Source organism: Lepidochelys kempii, chromosome 5 (genome assembly GCF_965140285.1).
Source record: "Lepidochelys kempii isolate rLepKem1 chromosome 5, rLepKem1.hap1, whole genome shotgun sequence".
Taxonomy (NCBI): domain Eukaryota; kingdom Metazoa; phylum Chordata; order Testudines; family Cheloniidae; genus Lepidochelys; species Lepidochelys kempii.
Window position 1 is genome coordinate 539,135 of NC_136384.1, and position 21,229 is coordinate 560,363.

Sequence of the window (21,229 nt, forward strand, 5' to 3'; positions counted from 1 at the left end):
TGGTGTGATGAAGCGGGACTGTTCTTAATGTTTCCTCTGAATAGTGTGGGGGTGCCTCAGTTTCCCCTAGGCAGTTCTTAAGTATCTAGGGGGTGGGGTAAGGGTGTATGATCGTTGCAGAGCCCTAGAGGGCAGGGGTGTGCAGGGGTCTGGACACAGAGAATGGCCGACACCCTATTTCCTGGCAACTGATGGCCTGGGCCCTTCCCCCCTGCAAGGTGAGAGCTAAAGGGTTGGAGAACAAAGGAATCAGGTGCCCTCCTGGCCCGGAAAGGGACAAAGCCCAGAGGAGGAGGGGCTGGAGGGAGTTTCAGTTTGGGGCTGGCTGGGACACGGAGTGAAGGGCAGACGGGGTTGTCTGGCTCACTGCCCCCCAAAATGGACCCAGCTGAGGGGTCCCGTTCTCTGCACCTACAAGCTCTGTGTTAGACCATGTTCCTGTCGTCTAATAAACCTTCTGTTTTACTGGCTGGCTGAGAGTCCCGTCTGACTGTGAAGTTGGGGGGCAGGACCCTCTGGCTTCCCCAGGACCCCGCCTGGGCGGACTCGCTGTGGGAAGCACATGGAGGGGCAGAGGAGGCTGAATGCTCCAAGGTCAGACCCAGGAAGGTGGAAGCCGGGAGAGCTGTGTGTCCTGCAGACAGGCTGCTCACAGAGAGGAGACTTCCCCAGAGTCCTGATTGGCTTCATGGGGAGCAGCTCCCGAGCATCGCCCAGGGACTCCGTGACACCTGGTACCAGGCTCAGATGCTGCCCTAAAAGCATCTCTAAAATGGGACTCTGGCCCCGGTGGAACTGGACACCCTGCACAAAACAGCCTCCCCGTGCTGGGTTCCTCTGGAGCCTTACGCCTCCCGTGGAGGGTTTCAAGGGAGAACCACACAGAACTGAGCCCTGTTTTTCTGATGGAAAATGTTTGTTTGGCTCCTGGTGCCTAGATCTCGAGGTGGGTGGTGCTGGATGCTGGAGAGAAACGAAACCCAGGGCTGAGAGCGCTGGACAGGAACCTCCCGAGTGAGCGAAGGGCCGTTTAGCCGGGAAGGGCATCTCCTAGGGGCTGTACACCGGCTGCTGCATTCTGTATCCCGGCCACGGGCAGGGAGCAAAGGAGCGACCCAGGGGGATGAACCTGCCAAGGGGTGTCCCAGGAAGGGCCCGGCTAACGGGAGAGAATCCGGCACCTCCCAGGGAATCCAGGGAGGGCCAGGTGGGACTCACAGCTCAGCAACAGCTTCACCCCAAGGGCCAAGAGCGGTAAAAACACCAGAGACTCATTTGCCTCCCGCGCTAGAGCTTTACTGGGAAAGGAACTAAACTGCAGCATGGGGGGGTGGGGACAGCGATTCTGGGGGGGTCACCGGAGAGTGACGGGGAGGTGGAGACAGAGACGGGTGATTCTGCAGCCCAGCAAACAGCCCTGAGGCCGGGCGAGATGCTCTCGAGAGAGCCCAGGACAATCCCGGACAGGGGGCCAGGAGCCCTGGGGCTGCAGAGTGTGGTCACGGTGCTGCTGGGTCACCGGGCACCGTCGCTCCTCACGGATTCGCCCACGTTCCGTCACTTGATCCGAGTGAAAATGTTTGTGCCGACCCTGCGGGGAAGCACAGAGCTGGAGTTACTGGCCCAGCACAGGCCTGCGCTTGGGGCTGCCCCATACATGGGGGGGGGCAGGGGCAAAAAGTGCATTAATCTGAGATGGATAGAAGCCCAAAGAGGCACCTCCTCCAGGCTCCACTTCATGGGGGCACCCAGCCACCCAGCCCAGGGAGGCAGCGTGCCTGTGGGCACCCCGCACCGGCAGGGCCTCAGAGCCACCCAGCTGCACCCCGGGGGTGGGCAGGGGCTCTGGGGGCTGCTCATCCAGCCATCCCCTCCTGGGTGGGTCAGCAAGACCATTCTTTGTGCTTTTCCCTGGCGACTGACTCGTCTACCCTGGGGATGCTGCCCCTCACAGGATGCCCACACCCCTGGTGGATTGCTCACCCATTAGCAAGTTCTTGGAGAAGAGTTGTGGGGATCACACACAGCCCTGGGGTGTGACAGGGCCCAGGGAACTCAGCAAACCTTCTGTGACATTATTGACATGAACTGTGACCGTATAGATCATTGTTGCTACCAAAGTCCTACAGTTGCACCAAATCTTGTACAAAGGAAGTCAAGTAAGGTGTCTATGAAAAGGTTGTAATTTGCTGGTTATAATTAGGGCTGTCTGTATGTGTGTATCATTTTTGTATTTGAAGTTATGAATATTGGCTCTGTACTTGTATCACAATGTGTTTGATTCTTAGTAGCATTAGTGAGGCATGTGGTCAGCTTCTTGAGAAAGGAATTTTCAGATTAAGTGGCCAGTCAAGAAACACTTCACTGACAATGGACCTTGGGAGACTCCAATCTACATATGGGAAGCCTTCCTGGGAATGTTCAAGGCAGCATGTGAGCAATGGCTGCTCTACCTGTAAAGAACTGAGTCATGCATGGACATGTGACTTGCCCATGTGACTCCAAACTCCACCTTGCTGCTGTGATTTTCCCTAGTAAGAACAAAGGGTGTCCTTCTACAAGACAGAGGATATAAAAGGCCCTGGAAACCCCCCCATTGTGTCTTCAATCCTGCTTCTGACCTCTGGAAGAACTTTGCTACACTGAAGCTCTGAACAAAGGACTGAATGACCCAACCCAGCTGGGGATGTTCTCCAGAGACTTGATTTGAACCTGCCGTTTATTCCATCACTGCTACAAGCCTGAATCAAGAACTTTGCCATCACTGTATGTCATTGATTCCATTGAACCAATTCTAGCTCTCATCTCTATTTCTTTCTTTTTATGAATAAACCTTTAGATTTTAGATTCGAAAGAATCATAGAATATCAGGGTTGGAAGGGACCGCAGGAGGTCATCTAGTCCAACTCCCTGCTCAAAGCAGGACCAATCCCCAATTAAATCATCCCAGCCAGGGCTTTGTCAAGCCTGACCTTAAAAACTTCTAAAGAAGGAGATTCCACCACCTCCCTAGGTAACGCATTCCAGTGTTTCACCACCCTCCTAGTGAAAAAGTTTTTCCTAATATCCAACCTAAATCTCCCCCACTGCAACTTGAGACCATTACTCCTCGTTCTGTCATCTGCTACCATTGAGAACAGTCTAGAGCCATCCTCTTTGGAACCCCCTTTCAGGGAGTTGAAAGCAGCTATCAAATCCCCCCTCATTCTTCTCTTCTGCAGACTAAACAATCCCAGTTCCCTCAGCCTCTCCTCATAAGTCATGTGTTCCAGTCCCCTAATCATTTTTGTTGCCCTCTGCTGGACGTTTTCCAATTTTTCCACATCCTTCTTGTAGTGTGGGGCCCAAAACTGGACACAGTACTCCAAATGAGGCCTCACCAATGTCGAATAGAGGGGAACGATCACATCCCTCAATCTGCTGGCAATGCCCCTACTTATACATCCCAAAATGCTATTGGCCTTCTTGGCAACAAGGGCACACTGCTGACTCATATCCAGCTTCTCGTCCACTGTCACCCCTAGGTCCTTTTCCGCAGAACTGCTGCCGAGCCATTCGGTCCCTAGTCTGTAGCGGTGCATTGGGTTCTTCCGTCCTAAGTGCAGGACTCTGCACTTGTCCTTGTGGAACCTCATCAGATTTCTTTTGGCCCAATCCTCTAATTTGTCTAGGTCCCTCTGTATCCTATCCCCACCCTCCAGCATATCTCCCTCTCCTCCCAGTTTAGTGTCATCTGCAAACTTGCTGAGGGTGCAATCCACACCATCCTCCAGATCATTAATGAAGATATTGAACAAAACCGGCCCCAGGACTGACCCTTGGGGCACTCCACTTGATATCGGCTGCCAACTAGACATGGAGCCATTGATCACCACCCGTTGAGCCCGACAATCTAGCCAGCTTTCTATCCACCTTATAGTCCATTCATCCAGCCCATACTTCTTTAACTTGCTGGCAAGAATAAAGGATTGGCAACAGCGTGATTTGTGGGTAAGATCTGACTTGTATATTGACCTGGGTCTGGGGCTTGGTCCTTTGGGATCGAGGGAACTTTTTTCTTTTACTGGGGTGTTGGTTTTCATAATCATTCGTCCCCACAACGAGTGGCGCTGGTGGGGATACTGGGAAACTGGAGTGTCTGAGGGAATTGCTGTGTGATTTGTGGTTAGCCAGTGGGGTAAAACCAAAGTCCTCTCTGTTTGGCTGGTTCGGTTTGCCTTGGTGTGCAAAGGAACCCCAGCCTGGGGCTGTAACTGCCCTGCTCTAAGTGATTTGTCGTGAATTGATACTCTCAGAAGTGTCCTGCCAAAGGCCACATCGTTACACCTTCATCCTTCCCCAGCAAGATACACAGCTTCCTAGATTCCCAGGCCAGAAGGGACCATTGTGATTTGTGCCTGACCCCCTGCATAGCACAGGCCTTAGGGCTTCCCACCTAAAATTCCTAGAGCACATGGTGGGTCCCCCAAGAGTTTGTGATTCTGGGCTGAGAACCCTGCCCTGCCCCACCTCATCCCACATGGGGTTCCCTGTATCCCCAGCACCACAGCCCCAGAGCCGGGCTCGGGATCCCAGCCCTTGGCACAGCGCCGAGCAGAGACGGGGCCAGGCCCTGCAGTCCCAGCTCTGCAGGCAGCACCTTTGCTCCTGGGCAGTCTGTGCCCCGTCACCCACCTGGTCGCTTCCCAGTCGGCACCGGGGGATACGACCTCCTTGCGCAGCAGCCACGTGGTCTGCAGGGTCTCTTCTCCCTGGTCATCCGTGAAGCACTGGCCCACGAAGACGCTCACGGACTCTGGTGGAGACTCTGACAGGTGATAGAGTGACCAGGTCAGCGCTGCTCGCTCTGAGATCCCGGCACAGGGTCCCCAGACAGAGCCCGGAGCCCGAGGGAGTCTGCTGCGTGTCGCTGGGGCAGTGCCACGCACCTGCAATTGTCACACCCACTGGGTCCTCGGCAGCATCTCCCCAAGGCTGGCTCCAGCCCCAGGGGAGGGTCAGAGCAGTGACCCATTCTTGGGGCAGCGGGCGGGGGGGGACCAAGGAAGTTGGGGAGGGGACAGAGCACTGGGTGTGGAATGGGGAGAGGGAGAAGCAGCTGCCCAAAGGTGGAACCGGAGGTTTCTGCAGCAGCAAGCAATGTCAGCCTTCCCCTTTGGCATCACTGCCCCCCTAGCCCCGTGCCAGGTCAGCCCACGACAGGCCTTAATCACCCATCACAGCCCAGACCCCGAGCGGTGCGTCTGCAGAGACAGGCTCTGATTCTCATGTAATGGGACCCTGCACAAGCCTCCTTCTCCCTGTCTGCCCCCATACTGGGTGCCCCGCAAGCCAACACGCCGGAGCAAAATATAAGGTGGGTCGCTCGCCCACCCTCAGTAACGGGCCTCCCTGCTGTTACCCCTCTGTGCCCGCGTGGTTGGCCCAAGGCAGGGCCCTGCAGGTCGTTCAGCTCCGCAGGAGAAATGGGTCTTGGAGCCAGGTATCTCGGAGGCAAACACGGCAGGCAAGAGCGGCTTTGGATGAATGCACTATAAGGTGGGTAGAAAGTTGGCTAGATTGTCGGGCTCAACGGGTAGTGATCAATGGCTCCATGTCTAGCTGGCAGCCGGTGTCAAGTGGAGTGCCCCAGGGGTCGGTCCTGGGGCCGGTTTTGTTCAATATCTTCATAAATGATCTGGAGGATGGTGTGGATTGCACCCTCAGCAAATTTGCGGATGATACTAAACTAGGAGGAGAGGTAGATACGCTGGAGGGTAGGGATAGGATACAGAGGGACCTAGACAAATTGGAGGATTGGGCCAAAAGAAATCTGATGGGGTTCAATAAGGATAAGTGCAGGGTCCTGCACTTAGGACGGAAGAATCCAATGCACCGCTACAGACTAGGGACCGAATGGGTCGGCAGCAGTTCTGCGGAAAAGGACCTAGGGGTGACAGTGGACGAGAAGCTGGATATGAGTCAGCAGTGTGCCCTTGTTAGGAAAAACTTCTTCACTAGGAGGGTGGTGAAGCACTGGAATGCGTTACCTAGGGAGGTGGTGGAATCTCCTTCCTTAGAAGTTTTTAAGGTCAGGCTTGACAAAGCCCTGGCTGGGATGATTTAATTGGGGATTGGTCCTGTTTTGAGCAGGGGGTTGGAGTAGATGACCTCCTGAGGTCCCTTCCAACCCTGATATTCTAGGATTCTATGATTTTGGCGCAGCTCCGAGCCCTGCCCAGCCAGCCCTGGGCCCCACAGCTCTCCCCATTGGCGCCGACTCCGGGCTGGGCTGGCCGGCTCGTCTCAGGGCCAGGCTCCCAGGGACTCGGGCTGCGCCGGCCACTGCCTTCTCGCTGCGTCTCTGCTCCTCCTGCCTGCCTGTCCCAGGCACAGAAACCTTCCCAAAGGACCCCCGGGGACCCCTCTGGCCCCGGGCCCGGGCGCGCCTGGCCATGGGGTGCCGGGGACTCTCAGCCCCTGCCTCCAGAGGTACGGGAACTCGGGGTGCGGGGGCTGCCACACCCCCTGACTGGACGTGGTTTCCATTCTACGCGGGGTTTACAGCTTGGTTCAATGGCTCCCAGCCCCCCACTACACACATGGTTCCCGTCCCCCGGCCTGCCTCTCCCCATCACCCCACGGGGAGCGCGGCGGCCACACCATCGGCTTCACACCCGTTTAACCCACTCCAGACCAGTCGGGAGTTGCCGAGCTTCCCATCCCCGGACCCCCTCCCATCCCCCATCCAGTCAGCAGTCGGGGGGTGACTGGGATGCCTCCCTCCCCTCCCGCGGCCTGCAGGCCTTTTCCAAACCCCATTAATAAAGATGTTGAACAAAACCGGCCCCAGGATTGACCCCTGGGGCACTCCGCTTGATACCAGCTGCCAACTAGACATCCACACGGCCCCTTGGGCCTGGGGCCCCCTACCCTATGCTCACGCACATGGCCCCCTGGACCTGAGGCTTCCTGCCCCACACTCACCCAGATGGTCCCCTGGGCCTGGTGTGCCCCCTGCTACACAAGCAGCCACATGGCCCCTGGGGCTGGTGCCCCCTACCCCATGATCACCACATTTCTGTCCCCATTAAAATCCAGTTTTGCCTGCAAGGCATCCAGATGTCTGGCTACTCCCCTTCTTTCAAACCGCTGCCTCCGAGTCTGTCTTTCCTTAGTCTGGAAGCTCTTTAGGGCAGGACCACCCTGCCTTGCTCGCCTGAAGAGTGCCCAGACGTGCACATGGGCTCCGGCGTAAACAAAAATACATTAAACAACCTCACTGAGCAGATGCAAAAACCTCATTGCCCCGTACTGCTTTGCTGAGAGTCCCTGAACCTGGGGATCGCCAGTGTAAAAGCATGAGGCTTTTGGTATAAGCCACTGCAGTAAGGATACGCCATATAAGAATATAATAGCATTAGAATGGCTAGACTGGGTCAGACCAAGGGTCCATCTAGCCCCGTGTCCCGTCTGCCGACAGTGGCCAGTGCCAGGTGCCCCAGAGGCAGTGAACAGAACAGGTGATCACCAGGTGATCCAACCCTGTCGTCGCCCATTCCCAGCTTCAGTGTGTATTACAGAAGAGAGATTTAAGGCACAATTTTGTTTATTAAAGGAAGTTTAAGGGTGACATTAGAAGCATGGTCTAAATCAGGACCACCTGTCTTCCACAATTCCACCACATGGAGTTCTCCCCTTGCTCCTGAATTATTACTATGTTTAATATTAAAATTGTGTCCCTAGCCCCTCTGGTAGCAGAGAGAACCTTGAAAACCTGGCCTGCGCATAGAGCAAATCTGCAGAACACCTGCAGCACCGGCTGAACGAAGGGGCCGTCCCAGTCCGGGCTCCACGGATTCCAGCTGCAGAAGCTGATACTTTTGCCATGGAAATTCACTATTGTGCTACACCAACCCGTTTCCTGTCTCCCTGCCCTGCCTGCAGTATCCTCCTGCTCCCCCAGTAGGAGTCAACTGGACTTCAAGGCTGGGGGAAGGAGGTTTTGAGCTGGGCCACCTGAAGACAACTTCCAAGTAGTTGTGGAAAGTAAGCGTGACAACCTCCCTCTGGGCACTGAACCCAGGATCTCCCCAGTTAGCGCACAACACCTTACAGTGTGAGCTGCAAAGCTAGTGTCTGTAACGGACTCACATCCTCCGTGGCCTGAGCATCGACGAGGACATGTAACACACTGGTCAGTGGATTACATGAGCATCACAAAGTTTCCATCAATGAGTATTTTCCATTGCGAGCTGTATCTGGCATGGGAGGGAATTCCATGGAGACAGAGATCCCCACCCTGAGCCTTCCCTGCGGGTCCTTCTCCCCAGACCAGTCTGCTTCCACTCTCCACGCCTTCGCTTAAAGTTTGGTTTGACCATCACTCACCTCCTCCCAGCCTAAGCCTGGACCGCCATGCACTGTGCCTTCCAGGCCTACCTTCAGAGACCACCACAAGTGGTTCCAGGCCTCTCACTGACTGAGGAACAGGCTTTCCTTGTACACTGTCCTGACCCCCTCAGCCCCAGGGTACCCGAGTCACCAGCCCTCCCCAAGACTGGGGCATGAGACCTCCAGGTTTTTCAGCCCCCCCGTCAGATCATGCTTACCCCAGCTCCACCTGGCCAGCACCGAGGCAGTGGAGGCTACACACCTGAGAACTGCCACTTCACCGTGAACCCGAAGGTTGGCTGCTCCTTCTGGTTGGCATTGTGCTGGACTCCATGCAGGGGCGATGACAGGATATCAGCCTTGGGGGCCATTGCCACAGAGTGGTATGAACCCGAGAACGCTCCAGCCTTGCTGAGTTCAGATATAACCATCCTGCAGCCCAGGCTGCTCTTCCATGATCCGGACAGGACACACTGAAAAGGGAGGGATGCAGTTAGCAGGAACAGGGGCCCCACACAGCACTACGGGTCCGATGCTCAGCCGAGGCTATGACCCTGCCAGTCCGGAACGCAGGGCACAGACCGCTCAAACTGGAGATGAACAATGAAGTCTTGGTGTGTGCTCTGCTTCCTGAGCTCTCCAGGGAAGCCCATTCCCTCCCTCTGTGACCCCTCCCCACTTGTTTCTGGGTTTTTCAGGCTGGGGATTCCACCAGAAATGCAACTAACTGAATAAATCCTAAACCATATGTCACGAAGTGTGGGGGAGACAAGGACCTGCACCCCCAACTTTCTGCGATTCACCATGACTCTCAGCCAGCCAGTAAAACAGAAGGTTTATGAGACAACAGGAACACAGTCCAAAACAGAGCTTGTAGTTATAGAAAACAGGACTCCCTCAGTCAGGCCCATCTTGGGGGGCAGGGAGGCCAGACCACTGTTCTGGGCCTCCCTCTCTTTCCCCAGCCAGCTCCAAACTGAAACCCCCTCCAGCCATCTCACCCAGCCTCCCCCCCCCGGCCCCTCCTCCAGCCTTTGTCCAGTTTCCTGGGCAGAAGGTGTCACCTGGCCCCAACCCCCCTCCTGGCTCAGGTTACATGCTCAGGTATCGTCCCTCCAGTGAAGTCACACCCTGATATCCCACCACCATCCAGCACCAATGCAGACAGCCCAGTAAAACTCCCACACAACATTCCCAGGTCAATACGCTCCACTCCGTGCTCCATCACATCATAAACACAGAACTGGGGACCTCCTCTGCTCCTGGGAGGTCCTTTGCTTTCTCCTTCCTAACCCATAGGGTGGGGGGAGCTGTCCTCCATTCCCTTGCCACCTGGGCCCTCTCCCCACAGACTGAGGAGCTTACTGAAGCAGGAGAGAGGAGGCAGCTGCACCCCAGAGAGCAATGGGGCCCAGGCTGGGTGTGGGTCCTGGAGAGCAGACAGGCTCCATGGCGCTTGTACTGTAATGGGATGCTAAGCTGTATCACACTGTTTGGCCACGAGGTGGCGCTGTGTGGCACACACTTTATTTAAGCCACCGTGGGCCATCCCCAGCAGACCATTAAAGGATCTGAGACCGAACACACCGGCTGTGTATCGCACTCAGACGGAAGCTCTGTAGCCAGCCCGCATCTGGGACAGGCAGACGACAGTGCTGGCTCCTCTTCCCATTCCCAGCTGCTCTTCAGGGCCCAGTGAAGCCCCCTGGATGGAACGCACCCCTGTATTCACATCCTACACACCCCTGCAAAATCTTGGTACACAATGTGCTGTGTGAGCTATCGTCTGAAAACCAAGAATGCACCGGCCAATAGTATCAGGGCGAAATGTGTGTAGCAACATTACGTGTAAAGAGATAACATACGCAGAAATCGTGACTGAAGTGTGTTCACCAGAGAAGTCTGGGGCGGGGGTGAACCTGTTTCTCAAAGACAAAGGACAAGGTGACACATCTGGCCAGGTGCCATCAAAGCCGATGAGCCATCACCTGTCAAGTGTCCATTCCTTGGCAAGGGAGGGAGGCAGGAACAAACAGTTCTGCATCTTAGCAAACAACAGCAGGGAACCTCTTTCACCACCAGACTCCTTGACTCCAACCTCACCTCAGGAATGAACTTTATCAAGGGGTATCCCTTGGGAAAATGCATTTCAAAGGGAAAAGGAAAACAGCCGTTGGACTTTGGGAGCAGATCCAGTCTGAGAATTTGGTCAGCAATGATATGGAAACATGTACTAAGGGAACCTCACCTTGAACCGAGTCAAGTTAGTTAAATTTACTACAAGGAAGTGTTTTACCATTATGTCTCTTGTAGCCATTTCTGACTTTAATGCCTTACACTTGTACTCCCTTAAAACTTGCCTCCTTGTAGTTAAATAAACTTGTTTTATTCTTTAATCAGAATGAATCCAGTGTGTGGATAGCTCCATTTAGGGTAGCAAACTATTGTCTATTCCAGGGGTCAGCAACCTATGGCCCGCGTGCCAAAGGTGGCACGCGAGGTGATTTTCAGTGGCACTCTGCTGCCAGTCTGGGGTTCCGTCTGCCGGCCCCTTGCCAGCCGGGGTCCTCGCGGCCGGCCCGCTCAGCCCGCTCCCTGCCTGGGGACATTGAAAAACTCAGCAAGGAAAAGCAAGGGCAAGGATCACACTAAACTGATAAGATCAGCATTTTAATTTAATTTTAAATGAAGCTTCTTAAACATTTTTAAAACCTTATTTACTTTACATGCAACAATAGTTTAATTATATAATATAGACTTATAGAGCGAGACCTTCTAAAAACATTTAAATTTATTACTGGCATGCAAAATCTTAAATTACAGTGAATAAATGAAGACTTGGCATACCACTTCTGAAAGGTTGCTGATCCCTGGTCTATTCATTCCCTTAGAAGGGCAACAGACCTCCTATATCTGGACTGCCCAGGAGTGGGCTGGACAGTACAGAACACACATTTGGGGGGAAAATCCAGGACTGGGAGTGTGTTGGGGTCATACGGTGAGTGGTAACCCAGGCTGGTGGAAGCCGGAGCATGACTGGAGTTCTGCTGGCAGGCTGCACCTACACACAGACACTCAGGTGTGACCTGCTGCCCGAAGGCTTCTTGTGAGCAGCCCAGCTGGGAGCTGCAGCAGCAAAGCATTGGGAGGCACACAAGTTTGCAGGGGAGGGGGTGACAGCCCCTCACTGGTCTGGACTGCACCCTGCAGTGTCATTACCCCCTACCCCCGGCACTGATACACAAGAGGATGGGGAGAGGACAGAGAAGACACCACTGACTTGGCAGCTGTATGCAGGAGTGGAAACCTGCAGAGGAGCAGGGTGGGCAGCATGGACCCAGCCTGGGGGAAGGGCCTCATGGCCCCCTCTCTGATCTTTCCAGCCATGGACGCAACGTTTCTAGTGGCCGCTGTGTCTGATGCAGGCCTGATGAGCTCCCTGCTTTGTCCATCAAAGAACCTTCAATGCAGCTTCCTTTGCCAGAGGAAGTGGCTCTGCAGATGCCCCTGTGTGGCTGCCACAACAGCTTGTGCTTTACTCACATTCAGGCACTGCACTTCTCCTCCCAGAGCAGCCAAAAGCTCTCCAGAAGCTACCGCCTCACCAGGGGATCGGATCCTCACATGCCAGCATGAACGTAGCCTCACACCCTGGTGGGGTAGAGACATGCGTGCTTCTGCCAATTCATGGAGATGAGTGACTTGCCATGGTCACACAGGAAGTCTGCCACAGGGCTGGAAGCTCCGAACCCCACGATCATCCATCCCCCAAAGGGAGCTGTGAGCACCTGCCTCTCTGCAAATCAGGCCCTTCTTTTTAGGGGCCTGATTCTGACATCACGCTGGAGGGGATCAGGCACCACTCCACTGAGATCACTGGACTTATACTGGGGTGAAACCAGAATGAGATCAGGATCAGCCTCTTGGGTACCATGGCAATGAGATGAGATGGTTAGACAGAGTCCAGCTGCTTTCCTGCAATGTGGGATGGAGCTGCAAAATACCTACTGACCCCCAATCACAACACTTAAGCTAGACAAAAAGATGTGTCTTTAAAACAGGTTGGCTGACATGTTTTACCTGACAAGTCTTAGAACCCTAGTGTAGACAAGGCCAGTTGTAGTTTAAGTATTAGTTGGGAGCCTCGGCTACAACATAATCAGCTAACGTGTTAAAATACAACTCATCTTGCTTACAGCTGGGTTTTTAAAATGTTACTTAAAACATTAGCAACCTGTTTTTGAGAACCTGCTCTTTTCCATTTCCCGGCCGTCGAACCACCGGGCCCTTCCTTCCCGAGAGCAGACAAGGGATTGTCACCCAATGAGATATTGCTGGGTCCTGCCAGTCTGCTGGTATAACTTGGGTAATGGGAGGGGTGGGGAAAGCTGAGCTGGGAGTAAGGAGCAGAGCTACACTTGGCATCCTGCTTTGTAAACTGTCATCTTGGTGGTGATGGGGGCCTTCAGCTACCCAGAGACCTGTTAGGAAAATAACACTGCAGGGCACAGATTATCCAAAAAGTTCTTGGAATGTATTGGAGACAATTTTTTAGTTCACAAGGTGGAGAAAGCTACTAGGGGAGAGGCTGTTCTAGATTGGGGGAGTTCTGGATGATTGGAAAAAGGCAAATAGAGTGCTCATATTTTAAAAAGGGAAGAAAGAGAACCTGGGGAACTACAGACCAGTCAGCCTCACCTCAGTCCCTGGCAAAATCATGGAGCAGGTCCTCAAGGAATCCATTTGGAAGCACTTGGAGGAGAGGAAGGTGATCAGGAACAGTCAACATGGATTCACCAAGGGCAAGTCATGCCTGACCAACCCGATTGCCTTGTATAGAATCATAGAATCATAGAATATCAGGGTTGGAAGGGACCCCAGAAGGTCATCTAGTCCAACCCCCTGCTCAAAGCAGGACCAATTCCCAGTTAAATCATCCCAGCCAGGGCTTTGTCAAGCCTGACCTTAAAAACCTCTAAGGAAGGAGATTCTACCACCTCCCTAGGTAACGCATTCCAGTGTTTCACCACCCTCTTAGTGAAAAAGTTTTTCCTAATATCCAATCTAAACCTCCCCCACTGCAACTTGAGACCATTACTCCTCGTTCTGTCATCTGCTACCATTGAGAACAGTCTAGAGCCATCCTCTTTGGAACCCCCTTTCAGGTAGTTGAAAGCAGCTATCAAATCCCCCCTCATTCTTCTCTTCTGCAGGCTAAACAATCCCAGCTCCCTCAGCCTCTCCTCATAACTCATGTGTTCCAGTCCCCTAATCATTTTTGTTGCCCTTCGCTGGACTCTCTCCAATTTATCCACATCCTTCTTGAAGTGTGGGGCCCAAAACTGGACACAGTACTCCAGATGAGGCCTCACCAATGTCGAATAGAGGGGAACGATCACGTCCCTCGATCTGCTCGCTATGCCCCTACTTATACATCCCAAAATGCCATTGGCCTTCTTGGCAACAAGGGCACACTGCTGACTCATATCCAGCTTCTCGTCCACTGTCACCCCTAGGTCCTTTTCTGCAGAACTGCTGCCTAGCCATTCGGTCCCTAGTCTGTAGCTGTGCATTGGGTTCTTCCGTCCTAAGTGCAGGACCCTGCACTTATCCTTATTGAACCTCATCAGATTCCTTTTGGCCCAATCTTCCAATTGATCTAGGTCCTTTTGTATCCTATCCCGCCCCTCCAGCGTATCTACCACTCCTCCCAGTTTAGTATCATCCGCAAATTTGCTGAGAGTGCAATCCACACCATCCTCCAGATCATTTATGAAGATATTGAATAAAACCGGCCCCAGGACCGACCCTTGGGGCACTCCACTTGATACCGGCTGCCAACTAGACATGGAGCCATTGATCACTACCCGTTGAGCCCGACAATTTAGCCAGCTTTCTACCCACCTTATAGTGCATTCATCCAGCCCATACTTCCTTAACTTGCTGACAAGAATACTATGGGAGACCGTGTCAAAAGCTTTGCTAAAGTCAAGAAACAATACATCCACTGCTTTCCCTTCATCCACAGAACCAGTAATCTCATCATAAAAGGTATGATGAGATAAGTGGCTCTGTGGATATGGGGAAAGCGTGGATGTGATACATCTTGACTTTAGCAAAGCTTTTGACACGGTCTCCCACAGTATTCTTGCCAGCAAGTTAAAGAAGTATGAGCTGGATGAATGGATGATAAGGTGGATAGAAAGCTGGCTAGATTGTCGGGCTCAAAGGGGAGTGATCAACGGCTCCATGTCTAGTTGGCAGCCGGTATCAAGCAGAGTGCCCCAAGGGTCAGTCCTGGGGCTTGTTTTGTTCAACATCTTTAGTAATGATCTGGATGGTGGGATGGATTGCACCCTCAGCAAGTTCGCTGTTGACATTAAGCTGGGGGGAGAGGTCAGTACGATGGAGGGTAGGGATAGGGTCCAGAGTGACGTAAACAAATTGGAGGATTGGGCCAAAAGAAATCTGATGAGGATCAACAAGGACAAGTGCAGAGTCCTGCACTTAGGAAGGAAGAATCCCATGCACCGCTACAGACTAGGGACCGAATGGCTCGGCAGCAGTTCTGCAGAAAAGGACCTGGGGATTACAGTGGACAAGAAGCTGGATATGAGTCAGCAGTGTGCCCTTGTTACCAAGAAGATCAATGGCATGTTGGGCTGTATTAGTAGGGGCATTGCCAGCAGGTCAAGGGAAGTGATCGTTCCCCTCTATTCGACATTGGTGAGGCCTCATCTGGAGTACTGTGTCCAGTTTTCCCACTACAGACGGGATGTGGACAAATTGGAGAGAGTCCAGCGGAGGGCAATGAAAATGATTAGGGGGCTGGGGCACATGACTTATGAGGGGAGGCTGAGGGAACTGGGGTTATTTAGTCTGCAGAAGAGAAGAATAAGGGGGGATTTGAGAGCAGCCTTCAACTACCTGAAGGGGGGTTCCAAAGGGGATGGAGCTCGGCTGTTTTCAGTGGTGGCAGATGACAGAACAAGGAGTAATGGTCTCACGTTGCAGTGGGGGAGGTTTAGGTTGGATATTAGGAAAAACTTTTTCACTAGGAGGGTGGTGAAGCACTGGAATGCGTTACCTAGGGAGATGGTGGAATCTCCTTCCTGAGAGGTTTCTAAGGTCAGGCTTGACAAAGCCCTGACTGGGATGATTTAGTTGGGGTAGGTCCTGCTTTGAGCAGGGAGTTGGACTAGATGACCTCCTGAGGTCTCTACCAACCCTAATATTCTGTGATTCTATGATTTAATTTTGACAAACAAGGAGGAACAGATTGAGAATTTGAAAGTGGAAGGCAGCTTGGGTGAAAGTGATCAAGAAATGAGAGAGTTTGTGATTCTAAAGAACGGTAGGAGGGAAAACAACAGAATCAAGATAATGGATTTCAAGAAGGCAGACTTTAGCAAATTCAGGGAATTGGTAGGTAAGATCCCATGGGAAGCAAGTCTAAGGGGTAAAACAGTTCAAGAGAGTTGGCAGTTTTTCTAGGAGACATTATTAAGGTCACAAGAGCAAACTATCCCATTGCGTAGGAAATATAGGAAGTATGGCAAGAGACCACCCTGGCTTAACCAGGAGATCTTCAATGACCTGAAACTCAAAAAAGAGTCCTACAAAAAGTGGAAACTAGGTCAAATTACAAAGGATGAATATAAAAAAATAACCCAAGTATGTAGGGAGAGAATTAGAAAGGCCAAGGCACAAAATGAGATTAAACTACCTAGAGACATAAAGGGTAACAAAAAAACATTCTACAAATACATCAAAAGCAAGAGGAGGACCAAGGACAGAGGAGGCCTGGGTGGAAAACAATAACAGAAAATGTGGAAATGGCAGAAGTGCTAAATGACTTTTTTGTTTCAGTTTTCACCAAAAAGGTTAGGAGTGATTCAATATGTAACATAGAAAATGCCAGTGAAAATGGGATAGGATCAGAGGCTAAAATAGAGAGAAAAAGTTAAAAGTTACTTAGCTAAGTTAGATGTCTTCAAGTCCCCAGGGCCTGATGAAATACATCCTAGAATACTCAAGCAGCTGACTGAGGAGATATCTGAACCATTAGCAATTATCTTTGAAAAGTCATGGGAGACGGGAGAAATTCCAGAGGACTGGAAAAGGGCAAATCTAGTGCCCACCTATAAAAAGGGGAATAAGGACAACCCAGGGGATTACAGACCAGTCAGCTTAACTTCAGCATCCTGAAATATAATGGAGCAAATAATTAAGCAATCAATATGCAAGCATCTAGAAGATAATAAGGTGACAAGTTACAGTCAGTGTGTATCTGTCAAGAACAAATCATGTCATACCAACCTGAGAGCTTTCTTTGACAGGGTAACAAGTCTTGTGGATGTGGGGAAGCGGGTAGACGTGGTATATCTTGACTTTAGTAAAGCTTTTGATACTGTCTCGCGTGACCTTCTCATAAACAAACTAGGGAAATGCAGCCTAGATGGAGCTACTGTAAGGTGGGTGCAAAACTGGTTGGAAAACCATTCCCAGAAAGTAGTTACCAGTGGTTCACAGTCATGCTGGAAGAGCATAACGAGTGGGGTCCTACGGGGATCAGTTCTGGGTATGGTTCTGTTCAATATCTTCATCAATGATGTAGATAATGGCATAGAGAGTATACATATAAAGTCTGCGAACGACCCAGCTGGGAGGGGCTGCAAGTGCTTTGGAGGATAGGATTAAAATTCAGAATGATCTGGACAAACTGGAGAAATGGTCTGAAGTAAATAGGATGAAATGCAATAAGGACAAATGCAAAGTACTCCACTTAGGAAGGAACAATCAGTTGCACACACACAGAGTGGGAAATGACTGCCTAGGAAGGAGCACTATGGAAAGGGATCTGGGGGTCACAGTGGATCACAAGCTAAATGAGTCAACAGTATAACACTATTGCAAAAAAAGCAAACCTCAGTCTGGGCTGTATTAGCAGGAGTGTTGTAAGCAAGACACGAGAAGTAATTCTTCTGCTCTACTCCGGGCTGATTAGGCCTCAACCGGGGTATTGTGTCCAGTTCTGGGTGCCACATTTCAGGAAAGATGTGGACTCATTGGAGAAAGTACAGATTAGAGCAACAAACATGATTCAAAACAAGACCTATGAGGAAAGGTTAAACAAAACCAATTTTTTTACTCTGGAGAAGAGAAGGCGGGGGGTGGGGGAGGAGACATGATGACAGTTTTCAAGTACATAAAGGGTTGTTACAAGGAGGAGGGAGAAAAATTGTTCTCCTTAACCTCTGAGGATAGGACAAGAAGCAATGGGCTTAAATTGCAGCAAGGGCAGTTTAGGTTGGACATTAGGAAAAACTTCCTAATTGTCAGGGTGGTTAAGCACTGGAATAAATCGTCTAGGGAGGTTGTGGAAACTCTGTCAGTGGAGATTTTTAAGAGCAGGCTGGACAAACACCTGTCAGGGATGGGCTAGAATCGATAATACTTAGTCCTGCCCTGATTGCAGGGGGCTGGACTAGAGACCTCTGGAGAGCTCTTCCAGTCCTAAGATTCTATGATCTACCAGATGTGATGGGACCCCCAATAATGATAACGCTTCCAGGGTGTCACGGAGTATGGGGGAGTCCAGGCCCTGCACCCCCCTTCCTGGGATTCACTGAGACTCTCAGCCAGCCAGTAAAACGGAAGGTTATTGGACCACAGGAAAACCGTCTCAAACAGAGCTTGTGGGTACAACCAGGACCCCTCACTCAAGTCCTTCTGGGGGAGCAGGGAGCTTAGACCCCAGCCCTGGGGTTCCCTGTGTTCCTCCACCCAGCCCCAAACTGAAAACTAAACCCCCCCAGCAGGCTCCCTCCTGCAGCCTCTGTCCACATTCCTGGGTAGAGGTGTTACCTCCCTCTCCCCCTCCCGGCTCAGGTGACAGGCTCTCAGGTCTCCCATCCCCAGGGCACATTCCCAGGTCAACACTCCCCCCTCCCTGCTGCGTCACATCCTCACACAGGGCTCCTCCCATCTGTTCCCCAGTTTGCTAGGGACAGCCCGGTGGGCTTTATTTTCTGCAGCCCAAATGTGCCCTTCATGTGGCTTGCTGCTCCCGGCTCCATCACTCCTATGGGGTTGGGGAGATTTACAATGAAATAACCCCTGGAGCTGTTCCTGTCCCTGCCCTTTATGGGAGACAGAATCTCCCTCGCTATAACAAACATTGCAGCTTTACAGCCAGAGCGAAATCCCTGCAGGGGGAAAGGCCCCACCCCCTCTTCACCTCCCGCAATAGTCCCGAGCTCTCACTCCTGCCTGCCCACAGCAGGAACCCCCTACATGAGCCTGATCCATCAGACAGTCAGCCCCCAGCCCCCTCAGCCCCTTGCCCTGCCCCACCCTGAGATACCCCAGAGTGAGCACCCAGCCTCCTCGGCCCCTCACCACGCCCTGTCCTGAGACAGCCCAGAGGCAGTGCCCAGCCCCCTCGGCCCCTCACCCTGCCCAGTCTGCCCCATACCTTTCTCTCTGAAGAGGTGTCAACAGTCACCAGAGCCAGGGCGAGGAGCAGGGAGAAGCCGATTTTCCCCATCGTCACTTGGAGTAGAAGCCACCTGCAGAAGCCAATTGAGTCTCCCCAGCACTTAGTCTGGGGCCACCAGTCAGGCCCCGTCTTTATATCCCCTCGCAGCAGGCAAGGGCTGCAACCTGAGCTGCGCTGGTTCTCGCCTTGCTGGCAGTTCCCAGAAGCGAACGGGCACTTTGGTTATTTTGTTTATGTCTCACTGACATTCAATCTCCAGCCCCAGCTGCTGGCAGGGCCAGCAGGACAAAATGAAAAGAAGGGACGTGTGACCTGGGCAGTGATGTGAGGAGTGCAGTCAACGTGACCCCCTATAGATAGATCCCAGCACATGGGAGAGCTGGACAGAGACCAGCAGGGCCATTGGCCTGCAGTGACAGGTGGAAAGGTGCCTGGCTCTGAGGGCTGTGCCTGCCATGGCTCATGGGGTGTGTGAGGGCACATTGCCCCGGGTTGGTGAGAGAGGTGATGGCAGGACAAAGGTTCTCCGTGTGCCATGCATGGCAGAGCAGGGGCAAGGCAGGAGCTGGAGTCCGTTAGCAGTCAAGATCCTGAGCCTCTGAATGGCCACTAACTCCAGCAGAAATAATGACGTCTGATGTCAGCCAGCAGCAGCCCCTGCCTCCCGGACAGGTGGTAACGAGTGATCCAGGTGCTGCATCAACCAGGCCAGGTACTAACAAGCTGCAACAGGACTTTATTTTTGAAGTGGAAACCTCTTTACCAAGCTGCTGCTGCACCCTCGGTAGCTTTCTCCCAGCCTCTCAACTCCTCCCCACTCCTTCCTGGTTCCTGTCCTTTCAGACTCCCAACAGCCAGAGCTCCCAATTCTAATAATTACAAGCAACATCTAAACACCACATTCCCGCCTCTCTTAAGAAACTCTCCCAATTAAAATAAACATTATTGTTCCAACCACAGGAACAAATATGAAACAAGACACTATACTGTTGGCAGAAATATGACACTGAAAACACTGTAGATACTACATAACATAGTCTCTAGTCCAGACAGGTGGTCGTCTGGGTCTGACAGGCCATCTCTCAAGCCCCGGTTCCAGGTCAATGTCTTGTTGTGTTGGTACCACGGTGAAGTCTTCCAATGCAGACTGGGCGTTGGCATAATCTCCTCTTGGTGCATAGGCAGGTGCAAGATAAGAAGCATTCCATACCCACCCATCAGAAAGTCGATAGGTGTAAGGTCCCTTCTTCCCTATGATTTTAAGAGGAGCTGTGAATTTATGGTCCCCTTTGCATAAAATTCCAGGTTTTCGTATTCTAACGAAGGAACCGCACTCTCACTTTGGTTCCTTAGCACCCCGCCGCTTGTTTGTGAAAGCCTTAGACTTTGCTTGGTTCTGTTCAACTGTTTTTCTCACACCTCATTTGGGGCATCAGATCGTGCATTTAACAATCCAGCAATGTTCAGTTTAGTATTCATCTGTTTCCCATGCAGTAACGCTGCGGGCGATCTTTGCGTGGTGGTATGTCATGTAGCCCGGCATACCTGCAAGAACTCAGTAGTGAAGGGTATCCACAATTGCCCTTCCAGTTTAGCCGTTTGCAAACTCTCTTTCACACTTCTGTTAAACCATTCGATTTCCCCATTGGCTTGAGGGTAATATAGGGATGACCTTCTGTGTAAAATGTTCCTCTGTGCTAGAAAAGTTTCAAACTCCCCGGAAGTAAATTGACTACCATTATCTGAAACCAGTTCTTGGGGTTACCTTCCCTGCTAAAAACTGAAGAGAGGAATTTAATTACTGTAGCAGAAGAGATTTGCGATGTAAACGCTACCTCAGGCCATTTACTGAAATAGTCTATTAAGATGATGGCATAACGGCAGTCAATTGGAGCAATATCAAAGGGTCCTACAATGTCAATTGCCACTTTTTCCCATGCAGATTCAGGAAGAGGAACAGGCTGTAATGGAGGGGTACATGTCACTGCTCTCTTATCATGCATTTGGCAAGTGACACAGGATTTTATGAGTGCTTCAGTTTGAGAGTCCATCCCTGGCCTCCAATACAGATCCCGTAGTCGTTGTTTGGTTTGGACAATTCCTGGATGAGAATCGTGTGCCAGGTGTATGAGTTTTGACTGTAATTCTTCTGGCACAAGGAGCCAGTGTGTAAATGGTAGCACACAGCCATCAAGCAAAGAAAATTCATCCTGAACTCTAAAATAAGGCAACAAAACCGGGTCAAGGTTTTTAGGGTGACTGGGCCACCTCTTTGTCAGAAATTCCCGTAGTTTTTGTTGAACTGGACACGCTGAACAAGCAGCTTGAAATTGTTCTCTTGTAACTGCAGTGAGA

The 21,229-nt window shown here is 51.8% G+C and overlaps 1 protein-coding gene across 1 annotated transcript; it reads right to left on the reverse strand.

Annotated features, from left to right (window-relative positions):
• Window positions 1-1,198: 1,198 nt before the first annotated feature.
• Window positions 1,199-18,922, reverse strand: LOC140911989 (avidin). The gene is made up of 4 exons (XM_073346143.2): window positions 18,851-18,922; window positions 8,636-8,846; window positions 4,675-4,795; window positions 1,199-1,591 (listed from the first exon to the last, which is right to left on the reverse strand). Exons 1-4 carry the CDS (start codon window positions 18,920-18,922, stop codon window positions 1,558-1,560), a joined length of 438 nt encoding a protein of 145 aa, XP_073202244.1. The 3' UTR covers window positions 1,199-1,557.
• Between the last annotated feature and the right edge of the window lie 2,307 nt (window positions 18,923-21,229).

What these genes read in the sequence shown, in the direction of transcription:
- LOC140911989 (XM_073346143.2), bottom strand. Translation starts at nt 18,922, where the DNA reads ATGGGGAAAATCGGCTTCTCCCTGCTCCTCGCCCTGGCTCTGGTGACT. An exon ending in ACACCTCTTCAGAGAGAAAG is followed by an intron (nt 8,847 to 18,850) that starts GTATGGGGCAGA and finishes CTCCCTTTTCAG; the next exon opens with TGTGTCCTGTCCGGATCATG. An exon ending in GCCGACTGGGAAGCGACCAG is followed by an intron (nt 1,592 to 4,674) that starts GTGGGTGACGGG and finishes GCTTCCCCGCAG; the next exon opens with GGTCGGCACAAACATTTTCA.